Source organism: Culex pipiens, chromosome 2, assembly GCF_016801865.2.
Source record: "Culex pipiens pallens isolate TS chromosome 2, TS_CPP_V2, whole genome shotgun sequence".
Taxonomy (NCBI): Eukaryota; Metazoa; Arthropoda; class Insecta; order Diptera; family Culicidae; genus Culex; species Culex pipiens.
Window position 1 is genome coordinate 161733413 of NC_068938.1, and position 12622 is coordinate 161746034.

The window sequence follows — 12622 nt, forward strand, 5'->3', positions numbered from 1 at the left end:
ATCTAGGAAGTCGTAATTTTTCATTGACGTAAGCGCCATTACGAAGAAATGTATTTAAAATTAACTGCTTTTAGTACAACAAAATCACATTTTTTGATGAAATTTGCTTTTTTATAAAAAATAAAAACAAAAATATGTTTTATTGTAAGCAACCATTACAAAATATTCGTGCTTCCAAATTATGCATTGGTTGTTATTTTTTTCTAGTGAAGAGGTTCAAGTCCTCTCTCCAATATTTTGTTGTCCATATCGGCTCATATTTGGGCTAGATCTTCAATTTTAATAAAAACAATCCCAATCCGCCCAATGTGCTCAATCCGCAAACCCACCTCGGACAACCCAATCGATCGCGTTCCCCTCCTTCACATAGTTCTACAAACTGCCTGCCTCACCTGTTTATCTTTCTGCAGCTGCCGCGTGATGGCATCGCTCCGCCGCTTCTGGCTCTTGGTGTCCTCGGAGCTGTTCGCGTCCGACTGTTTCGATCCGGCCGATCCGAAGCAACCCATCGCTGACCAGGGCGCCCACCAGCAGGTGGCTCCGCCTTCCGGTGACGTATCGGGAGACTCTGCCCCCCGTGCTTCACCGTTCCGAGCCAGTCTAGCTGAGGTGCGATTGTTTGACCGAATCCGCCGCCGCCGTCGTGTTCGTCTTCGTGGCTTCCGCTGCGACTTCCTGTGTCCGGTTCAGCGTCGTCGTCGTCGTCGATTTCGTTCCGAGCTCTTTGTGTTGTTGTTTCCACGAACCTGGCGTGATTCTCACCGCGCACCGTCTAATTATTATTGTTGTTGTTTCTATTCCAGGTTAGTTGTGGGGGTTTTGTACGACGAAACACTAGAATGTGTGTCTACTAACACTAGGTAGTAATGGTGGTAGTACTAACTACTAGTACGAGCACTCTCTTCGTGCTAACTCTCTCTCTTCTCTTCAATATTCTCTTTCACGGTCACACAAACACTTTCAACGGACGACACACATACACATATCACTGTTCACACTTTGCTTCTCTGTTGTTGCTGTTGGTTCTCCGGTTTTTTTTGTTGAGTGAGTGACAACGACCACCAGCACGAGCAGCGTGACGCATGAGGCGTCTCCACCAAGAGCGCGCGCACTCTCTGCACACTCACACGCTCTCACGCACGCACGCACGCACGCACGCAAACACACACGCGGTGTGCTGCCTTCAGAGCAGTGCTGCTCCTCTGCTGCTGTTGATTGCCGTTTGTTTTTGCCCGTAGTCAGTCGTTGTCGCAAAAGGTTGTGCTCTCGGGCGATTGCTGTTTTCTCCTTCTCCGTAGCCGTTCGAAATATCTGCGAACACACAAAAAAACAAGCGAAAATTAGTACAATTGGTTCAGACATTTTCTCTTAATTAATATCATCCCCACTTCCCCCCTTCCCACCCTCAGCTGGAGAGCGATGCACTTAAATCTAATCGGTCTAATTACACATGTTTAACAATTCAATCACACCACCACCCTAGAATGCTGCTGCTGCTGCTGCACACGTTTCTAAACTATTTTTAGCATCCATCTTCGGAACACTGCACTAGTAGTAGTGGTTGTGGTGGTGGTTTTGGTCAAGTACGAGCATGTGTTTGTTCCTCCTTCCCACCCCGCACGACGTGCTCTGTATGTGTGTTTTCTGCTAAAACTACCCCCCTTTTGTAAAGCAACACCATCCCCACTACCCCAAACCTCCCCAAATGCAACACCCCGACACACTGTACCAACTGTAAGAACACATCAAAATTCAGCCGAACCAGCGCTGCTCTCCATTATGCAATGTGAGAAAATTGGTGGAGTTTTCCACCAACCCCACCCACCCCAGCAAGGGGGGCAGTAGCCTAAATAGTGCACCCTCTTCATCCCTCGCGAAACTCTCTCTCGCAGTCACTGCCTGCTGGTCAAAACGCACACAAACACACACACTGCACACATTTTCTCTCATTCTCACGTTGTCGGCTGCTGCTGCTGCTGCTGGCTGCCACTGTGGTTAGTGCTCAATCGTGAGTTGTTACAACAAACAAAGATATCAATTACTATAATAGCAACATCACACAGTGCTAGTGTTGTGCGGGAGCTCTCAGCAGGAGCGCAACACTAGCAGGAGTGTGAGGTGGTGGAAACAGGTGGATTTTCTGAAAACTGCGAGAAGCATATTTTCATTGTTGATATTATGTTGAATTTGGTTACGATCAGGGTTAGGTACCATGTGTCTCCATTAGAAATTTATTTGTCTGTTAACTTTATATGGAGGCTCCTGGTTATTATCCCCAAGTCGATAAATTACAGAAGGCAGATGAAATTTGAGTTTTCACGGGGCTTTCCATACCAAAGATACACAATTTCGTGGCTATTGCACGGGGCTTAGAAAAAAATATGAATAGCTGAGAATGGCCACTCCTAAATTAACTTTCTATCCCTTATGAAAATTTCTTCATGATATCCCGAGATTGGATTAACCAAATCAGCTGAAATTTGGGGTTAAGACATAACGAAAACAAAAATATAAAATTGTTACATTTACATGATTGCAAAAACAGTCTAACTTGGTTGTAAATCTTTTTGCTGGCAGGGGATCAGTAAAAAAATCCATCGTTCTCGTATCTTTAAATGTCTGTAACAAAAATCATGAACTCTGGTTGATGTGCACCGTTAAACACGATGCATTTTTCAGCTGTAATTTCAGTCACACGGTGTAGTTAAACAAGTCGGAACAATCCATTTTAAATAAAATATTAATTTTAATTCTTACTACAGTCGACTCTCTGGTTGTCAATATCCAAGGGACCGTCGAGGAAGAGAATCATCAGTTTACAGAACGATGCAAGAAGACTCGATTAAAATATTTTTTTCTTGATACCCAGCTATGGGAGAGAATCATGGCAACGTCCATCAAACAAAAACAAACTAATGTCAAACACCCTTTAAAGCTTCGTTTCGCCAAGAAAAATTTCTATGCAAGCCATGAGAAAGTGAAATTATTGACAACCGGAAGAGATTTTTAAAGCAAACAGAATCCAAGGGACCGTCGAGGAAGAGATCCTTCAAGCAAGGGAAAATATCGAGGAATGAAGATAATTGAAGTATGCAGATTGAAGGGAATGAAGAATTCATCGATAGATGAAGAATTATTGATATCGAGAAGATCGACAGCCAGAGAGTCGACTGTAATAATTACCATATCTGGAGTTTTTTTTCAAGGGTCCAATAAACCAAATTTCCAGTTTTTGCTTTTTGGGTGTTTTTGAAATCGCCTTGAGTCAGGGGTATTAAAAAACACCCAAAAAGCAAAAACTGAAAATTTGGTTTATTGGACCTTTTCAAAAAAAAAACTATAGATATACTATAGAGCCGGGACCGTGGTGTAGGGGTAAGCGTGGTTGCCTCTCACCCAGTCGGCCTGGGTTTGATCCCAGAAGGTCCCGGTGGCAAATTTTGAGACGAGATTTGTCTGATCACGCCTTCCGTCGGACAGGGAAGTAAATGTTGGCCCCGGTCTAACCTAGAGGTTAGGTCGTTAGCTCAGTCCAGGTGTAGGAGTCGTCTCCCTGGGTCCTGCCTCGGTGGAGTCGCTGGTAGGCAGTTGGACTAACAATCCAAAGGTCGTCAGTTCGAATCCCGGGGTGGATGGAAGCTTAGGTGTAAAAAGAGGTTTGCAATTGCCTCAACAATCAAGCCTTCGGACACCTAGTTTCGAGTAGGAATCTCGCAATCGAGAACGCCAAGGCAATGCTGTAGAGCGAATAATTTGATTTTTTTTTAGATATACTAACAAAGAAAACTAAAACAAATAAAAATCTTCAACTGTAGGAATTTACTACCAAATTTTCAATCAAATTGAAAAAACAACAAACATTGTTTGGTTTGTGTTGAATTGTAAACTTAAATTAGATTATTTTATGTTACTCATACAAATATACAATCCTCGACTCGATTATCCGAAGTCCGCACAGAAATTTCAGCTCGTAGAATCGAATTAAAAAAAAGTTTTTTGCAATTCCGTCGTGAAACTACTTACTTTTCCTGTCATTCTTGAACGACGAAATAGCCTACTTTTCTGTACCAAAAATAACAGAATCAAATAGCAACACTTTTCAAAATAAGTGCTGAAAAGTTCTACTTTTCAGCACTGAAATGGGTGCTGAAAAGTTGAACTTTTCAGCACTTGTTTCGAAAAGTAACACTTTTCGACATTTTTTTGATTTAAACGATTTATTGACAAAATACATGAAAATTCGACTTAAAATTTCACTCAATGGGTGTTTTTAGAAATTGCAAAAAATGTTGTATGGAACTCGTTGCAAAACTTGTTTTTTTCAGCACTCATCGTATTTATCCAACTCGGTGAACCTCGTTGGATAAATGTACGACTCGTGCTGAAAAAATCCTCTTTTTGCAACTTGTTGCATAAACTACTATTTTCATTTGACTTATTTTAAAATTTATTTTTTGAGTTTCAACTTTGTCTGTGTTTTTACTAACATTTCGTATAGGTATTTTAAGTAAAATGAAGCATACAGTAATTTGTGTAGTGCCCCAGACTACGCATCTAAGCATTGTTACAATTTAAATAATAATGGTGCCATTCTATGGCAGAAAATGTGAAAAACATTAAGCTAAAAAAATTAAAAGTGATTTAAAAACATGACAAAATGAGAAAGGCAAAATGAAATTATAAGAGGTGGTAGAATAGGCCAAATACTAACAAAAACAAAAATAAACTATACAAGATCAATGCAAATTTGAAATACTAAAGATAAAATAAGAAAGACATAAAACAAGAGGAATCAAGTTTTTCGTAAAACAAAAGTTGCCTTAAAAGACCTCCTTAACACGGAAAAAAAAATAAAAAAAAATTTGGGCGTTAGAGGGTTAACGGGAAATAATTCAATCGCAGTCAAAATAAATTTATTTTGTTTCGGCTAGTACAAATTTATTTATTCAAATTTGAGGCCTGATTTTCAAAATCAAAACAAAAAAGTATCGCAAAGTGCTTTATACATCATTACAGTTAAATAGTAATTAAAAGTTTGCAAAATGTCAATGAATTTATGAAAAAAAAATTGTTGTACTATCTGTGATACCAGAATCCAGATCTGTGATCTGTGATACCAGAAATTCTAAATTTGTAAAAACAATTGAGAAGTCTTTAATTGGGTTAAAAATGTATAAATAAACATCAAACATTGCATTCCGAACTCGATTTCGAAAAGTTATCCGTCGGTTTTACAAGTTTTTTCAATGCTAATTTCAATTTTAGTCAACAGAAATCAACAACAAATTTTAATACAAAATTTCTACTTCGTAAAATTTGGTATATCACATGTAGTACAGATGTATAAAAAATGTAACATAAAACAAATAGTTTGTTGAAAAAGACACAAGTAATAAACATTCCAGTTTATCAAGTATTTTTAATTGTGTTTTATGATATGACCGTTAATGAGAGGAAAAAGCTCTACATTGCCAAAGCATACCCTACTGCAACGCGAGGTAATGAGACGGCTGATGTCTCAGCAAATATGTAATTATCAATCGCAATCGTATGTTTTTTTTCTGATGAATAGTTCCGGAACTGAGCATTGCATTCGTCTGTAGATCATTGCTTCAATAGAATGTTGAATAAGTCGTATACTTAGACAAATTATTTCGATTGATAAAGTGATAAAATCGCATTCTGAGCATTTTTTTTGTTCAGTTTATTTTTAGCCAATAGCAAAACTCAAAGTATTGTCTGAAAGCACTAGCCATTACCGGGACGACTTTCTATTGTAATTTTTCTCAACTCGCGGGTAGTAAGGCACTTTCCATAGAAACATTAACAGCAGTTTTTTCCAGTTCTTCTTCATCTGTTCTTACTTTTGTTCAACCCCGTAGCAACTCGGCTATTTATCTAATTGTTTGTAATTACTGGGCGAGCAAATAGAAAATAAGAATGCTTGATGTATTGCCCTAGCAGGGTGGGGAACGCGTTTTCTCATGTTTATTGATAAACCTCAAAACGATATATTATTTTCACTTATGTCCACAAGTTAACGACGTTAGTGGCGATTAATTGTTTCACAAGAATCGAGTTCTTCTTCTAGCTATAGAGTTGGGGTGCAAAGCTGTTCGTGTATGAGAAACACAAAGCTAATCGTGACAAGTTTCGGCTCCATTCCTTTGCATTTCGTTCTCTTTTCCAGCAACATCACCACCCCTAAATTCGTCCACCACAATATCGGCGGTGGTCGTGGAGGTGCTGCTGCTCGTGATTCCACCACAATACCAGCTCACTTCCCCTGATTAACATCATTCAGCGAGAGCGATTTTGTTTTACTGTCTCTTCGCATATTTTATTTATTTATTTCTTTCTCGTTCGATTAGGTATAATCACATTTTCCTCCCACAAGTTGTAGCTTGACGCTGTCTGCTCTACTCGTTCACACCTTCAACAATTGCCGAGGGTTAAGAGAGTCGGTTGCACACATACAACAACCACAGACGTGACTTTTTTTTTCACCGTTGAGGTAATTCTTTGGGATATCCAACACCAGCACCAGCAAAGTCCGGCTTTGCACAACAAACAAACAAAAACTGCAACTTTCGAGCTCTGTTGCTACTGCTACCCCCGAAATCGGAACGCCTATGTGACTAGACTGACTAATTATATCGACCTCTTACATATCCCGCGTACTCTAACAAACCATAATGAATTCGAATACCGATCCATCGACATTCACAGAGTTGAACTGAACCACTGACTGAACGCGATTTGACCGAGCGCGCGTTTCGGCCTGAGAAAATCGCGTGCAGCTGGGCTGGTTGTTGTTGTTGGTCGATACGGACATGTGTGTTTGAGTACACACACACACACTAACTGGGAAGTTTGCTTGATACTTTGCATTCACTTCGAAATGATTGAAACATGTTCAACATTTTGGGTTATTAAGAAACGAGAATTTATCATTTCACTCAAAGTACCACCAGTAGTCTCCTCTGAATTATATTAGGTAGAGGTATGATGCGGCTCCATTAGCCAAGTTACACACTCAACATATTATTTTTATTTTTAATGTGACGAAAGGCTATAGAACCACTCGAAAAAGAACTTCTTAATTATTCTTACAAGACAAAATGTATGTATAGGTACATATAGAATCAGAAGCAAATTCTTTTTTTGTCACACGTGTCTCCGCAGAATTTTTGGCGATTTTTTTGTACACTTCCAAAAAAAAGTTGGGACGATGTTTTTGATCGCAAAAATTACAGATTTGATCAAACCGAGTTTTGCATAGTTCTAGGAACAACTAGACATCCTTACAATTTACTCAAAATAAAAGAATAGTTTAAATTACTGGATATAACATGAAAGGGTAAATATAGTATTTACACGCCTTGGACACTTTGCAGTGTAGCAGTCCAGTCAAAACAAAATGCAGAAAAATATTGTTTGTTTGAACAACATTTATGAAAATAATAATTGATATGAATTTCAGATAATTTTTAAAATCTTTAAAAAATTGAGATCTGAAAGTTTAAGATCACTTTTTAAGCGAAACCACGAGCAAAGCCAACATTTAGCATCTGGCCCAGTGAAAAGTGATGCAAATCTTGAAATATCTTAACCTAATTTCTAAATTTCTCAATCTAAAGCTATATTAATGCATTCGCTCTTTGGATATCTAATCTAATCTAATCTAATCAGACCCTAGCGCAGCCAATCTTTCGAAGGGATCCTGGAGAGTGCCTTAGGTTAGATGACGCCTAGCACTCTTCTTGTCATTTATTAACATTTGCAGTGCGCCATTGCATTAGAATGCATTGAAACATCACAAGCGTTAAAGCGGCCAGGCCTACTGCGTAAAGCCGTATCGCAGAGATGACTCGTAATTGGGTTGAGTTTGAGCACAGAGTGTTCGAACAACAACACAATTCTGAATCGACAGGGGAGGAAGAAGCGTGGGGACACACCACCATACGCTCCGAGATTTGGTTGTATTCGTTGGGAGCACCATGCTAAGAAGGTTTGGTACTCCGGGACCCTCTGGGATGGGACATTGTATTTCCACGAATGCCCTGGACACTATTTGCCGTGGTTATAGCGCCACAACTCGCTCTCTGTAACAGTATTCCTAATTCCATTCCAAGCTTACCAAGTCGTCATGGCCTAGTGGTTAGCATTTTTGCTTACCAATCCAAAGGACGGGGGATCGAACCCCGCCTCGAGCGACTTTGATTTTTCGTTCATATTCATCATTTCAAATTTCTGTGTTCTTAAATTTCTCGTTGGGAGCAGATGGGAATCGAACCCAGAACCATTCGCTTACAAAGCAAACACCGTAACCAGTCAGCCACGGCCGCTCCTTAATGCATTCGCTCTTTGGATATGATAAAAAAATATAATATAAATCTTACAAACTTGTAAACATGAATTCAAAGGCATAAATTATTAGTTTTGATCATATTTAGTATCAATTGAATATTTAACTTTGATGGTTCATGGCTAAAGAGCCGCTTTCGTTTATTTTGAATTTCCATAAAATCTAATTTTGACTGAATAATATTTTCTAGCATTCGGATTCATTCAGTCAGGCAGTTGACATTTCAATAAAATTTGAATTTGATAAACTTTATCAAAGATTGTGTTAAATTTTCATAATTTGATAAATGAATTTAAATTTTCTGCATACCCACAGACATCTTTATTTTCCGCGATTAGACTGCGTGCCTTTATATTTCATACAGAATGAGTTGATGTTTATTTGAACTGATAAGATATTCTTTCAATACATTAAACATACAAATCAATCAGAAAGTCCCTTCTCAAAATTTACACAGTTTTTGATCAAATCACAACACAATAAAAAAAATTCCTCTGCGCAAACAAAAACTATTTGTTTTAATTCGCTACGATTTCGCTGTTATTAAACCATGTTTTAATCCCCAAATATGTCTTTTCGACGCTGTCGCCATATCGACGTTCCGAGAAAAACGCGTTTTAATGTTTGACCTTGAATAAACAAAAACTAGAGCACGCAATGTAAACAATAACAAACACGTTTTGTTTGACTGACCATTCTGTGCATTGTCCCGAAGTTTGTTTGAAGTTGGTTGCTGGTTTCCCGAGTGATACTTACAAATGTTTACGGTAGTCTAACTTGTACGTGCGTCAGACGCGTTCTGACCTGAAATCCCTTTTGCCAGTTGTCGCACTTACATCAATTTCATGGAGTGACAAGATAGATTGTTTACAAGGTAAAACAATTAACTCCTTTGGTCCGGAGGTTTAACCTGCATGATATTTAGCTGTAAGATATCAAACATTTGTTTTTTAGAATACTTATTGTAATTTTTTTTCGATTAACTGTTTTTTGGACTCTACCTCTACTCAGCAGTTAATTGGTGAAATATCAAAAGCAAATAAAAATTCGCTTAAAATGGCAAAGAGTCATAATGATTTTTTTAAGAGGTTCTTGAGAACATGTAAAAAACGCAGTCTTTCACATCACCCTAATAAGGCAAAAACTATCCTTTGGCCAAACAAAAAATACGGGTCTAATTATTTCGACTGAGTAACGTTAAGCCCAAAATTTTAACCGAATCGGATTCGTGCTGTTTTCGTACGGAATTGCTGCTTGCTTTGTGGTGATCGTAGTGGAACTGAAAAAATCGTATGAAAAAATGCAAACTCGAATTCAGAAAAGTGCGACTTTCAGTTACAGAGTATATCTAAATTTTATGCAGCGATTTTACATTTATATTTTTCATACTCTGAACCAGACTCAATCAGATCTGTTCTGTTTCATGTGCTGCTGGCTCGCCAAACAGGCAAAATGCAAACCAAAGCGGTGCTCGGGTGCTCCAGTAGGAGGTGTCACCGGCTATAATTGACAATCTTTATCGTACGATCTACACAATGACAACGACGGCAATCGTCCGCGTCCAGCTCGCCCGTGTAGCGCACTTTTGACTTTTTCTATAAATTTCAATTAGAAAGCACGCGATACTTTCGGCCGGTCGGTTGCTGTAGCTCAGAGCGTTCCTCTGCCGCGGCGGAGGAATGTCCACCGTCCACGCGTATATGAACGGTGACGCTGACCGGTGACCATGGCTGGCGTAGTCCCGCGGACACATGCACGTACAGTACACGCTGAAACAGGTACAAGTACATTCGAAGTATCAATCCAACGCAGAATTGCTATGCTTGCTGAATGTTAATTATGACTTATAAAATACACCGGATCAAGTCGCGGTGGTGTGACAATGTGCAGTCTGCTGGCTGCTGCTTTCCACATCAGACGACAGTTGCGGATATTTATTGAAGTATTCCACAGTCGATTTGGCCGGTCCCAGCAGGTACATGAGAAGGTCTCAAGAAAAAGCGCATTTTTTAAAATGGTATTAATACGCTATTAATATATATTGGATACACAGTTTTAACCCATTTCAATGCTGAAAAATACAACTTTTTAGCCCTTGTGTCGAAAAATATTTCTTTCCGATACTGTAATTTTTGCTATAGAAAAATAGGCTTTTTCGTAGTTCTAGAATGATAGTAATAGAAAGTAGTTTCACAACGGAATTGCAAGAAAAAAAAAGTTTATATAATTATCATCATTTTTTCATTTCATTACATGACTATTCTGTAATTATTGTTCCAATTTCAAAATAAAACTTTTATTTTATTTTTCCACTGTTTTGAAAATTGTGCATTTGAAAATGACCATATCTTTTCAGACTGCAGTCAAGTTACAAATTGAGTGTCTCTCAAACAGAATAATTTTGTTAAGAAGAAAGTACTTTGTTCAAGAAATGTTTGTGTTGAAATTCAAACTAAGATGCTCTCGAAATTTGTTCAAAAAACTATTTTCTTAAAACATAGTTTTAACAAGCTACCATCAATTAAGACATATACTCTGATTAGAAGGTTATTTATTTCCGTAAGCTTAGTCATTCCACTTCTTCCCAGAAACACGCTTTTTACCGTCAACCAGTCCAATCAATATCGAAAGCCTAGCTTCACTCGCTCTATCGCCGAAGTGTGTATATCTTTACGAAGTGCTACATGAGCTTGAACATGGTCAAACGGGTAAACGGAGAATAAAAAAAAAGCTTTCAGGAGCCAACAGGAAGTAGACGTGTTCTGCTGGCCAATAGCCGGTGCTGCGGCCGGGGCCGGTGGCGGAAAGAAAACACTTTTCCTTCCATCAGGTTAACGGGACGATTCCGCCCCACAACCTCCTCCCTTCTTTCTGCACCTATATATAGCAATCGCATTTCGGTGTACATATTTTAATAGTTTTCGCCGTTCTGGGATTAGAATAATCGATCGGGCTTCCGCTAGCCTCCCGTTGTTCAGTGTATAGGTATGAATTTGGAATTGTCCTGGCTCCTCTCTCTCTCTCTCTCTATCGCTGTGTAAGCCTTTGAATCCGGTGGATCGGATGGATGGACCAAATGCTGGCAACTACAACACCACAGCACACATTGTGTCCACCCACAGCTGAATGGAAGGGGGAGGCCAACTTTTGCTCTCGTGAATATTGCAGTAGGAAAAGCAACAGCCTTGATCGGATGATTACGCAGGCTTTGGGACAGTTTCCAAAACTAAGCCCAATATAAAGGTCATGGTGAAATTATGGGCGCTTCAATCTGCAGTTAATGCTGATTTTTTTTTTGTTTTTTTTTTTGAAAAAAGTTACATGGCTTTTACTGCAAATTGATTAACCGAAGTAAAATGTTTCCAAGGCTTCCGGATAATCTAGTCTGTTGATACACAATTTTAACGTCAATATCCACCATGAAAATAACCACCAAAAAAATAAGTTCTAGATATCAATTTAGAGTGGAAACCACATAAATATAGCTTTTTAAAGATAACGAACAACTCCTTTATAAATCCTAACAATACAGTAAACATTTTTAGAGGCATTAACATTTATTGGTAAGAGCAGTAGAATCATCGTAAAACGATTGAATGTACTTTTCAAAATCTGCAATAACCCAGAAGGGTTTTTTTTCTCATTTAGAACAAAAAAAAATCATTTTGAAATGTTGTTTTTATTGCAACTATGCAGGGTTATTTTTTTAAGTGTTTCTGACAGTTTAAAAAAACATTAAAACATAAGGGGTTTGCTTGTAACCATGGCGGGTTATTGCAATTTTACGAAAAAAAAGTTTTCATACCGCATAATAAAACTTTGCTGAACATACAAGAAAAATTAGAAACAAATCTATTATTTTTCGAGCATTTTTGGTAAAAATGTGTTTCTTTTTTAATAAAAAATGTTAGACCAGTCGTTCCAACATGGAAACCTAACATCTGTGGAGACTTTTTTAAAGATTTTAAAATATTCAACAGTAAAATCAACACAAACTTTGAAACAGAATAATTTGGAAAAATATCAAGAGGTAAAAATATTTTCACAAAAATAGGTGATGATTGTGCGTTACCAAGTAACTTACCATATAAATAACATAAAGTAAATTGTTCAGTAGAAAAAGTATGCTTTTCAAAAGTTTTATTTTGGGAGAAAGAAACGAATGCAATGGTAAACAGTAAACAGCAAAACAATGCAGTGTTCCTTAACTAGGGGGAATTTGACAATTCAGTAACAACATTTCAAAAGGGCGAA

The 12622-nt window shown here is 38.2% G+C and overlaps 1 protein-coding gene across 3 annotated transcripts in view; it reads right to left on the reverse strand.

Moving 5' to 3' along the window:
* Positions 1-12622, reverse strand: part of LOC128092630 (guanine nucleotide-binding protein G(s) subunit alpha) — a 49099-nt gene that overhangs the window by 15741 nt on the left and 20736 nt on the right. For all 3 annotated transcript variants that reach the window (XM_052706862.1, XM_052706860.1, XM_052706861.1), the window contains exon 2: positions 393-1311. In XM_052706862.1, coding sequence (XP_052562822.1) covers positions 393-509 — 117 coding nt within the window. In that variant the 5' untranslated portion in view covers positions 510-1311. The remainder of the gene's footprint in view (positions 1-392; positions 1312-12622) is intronic.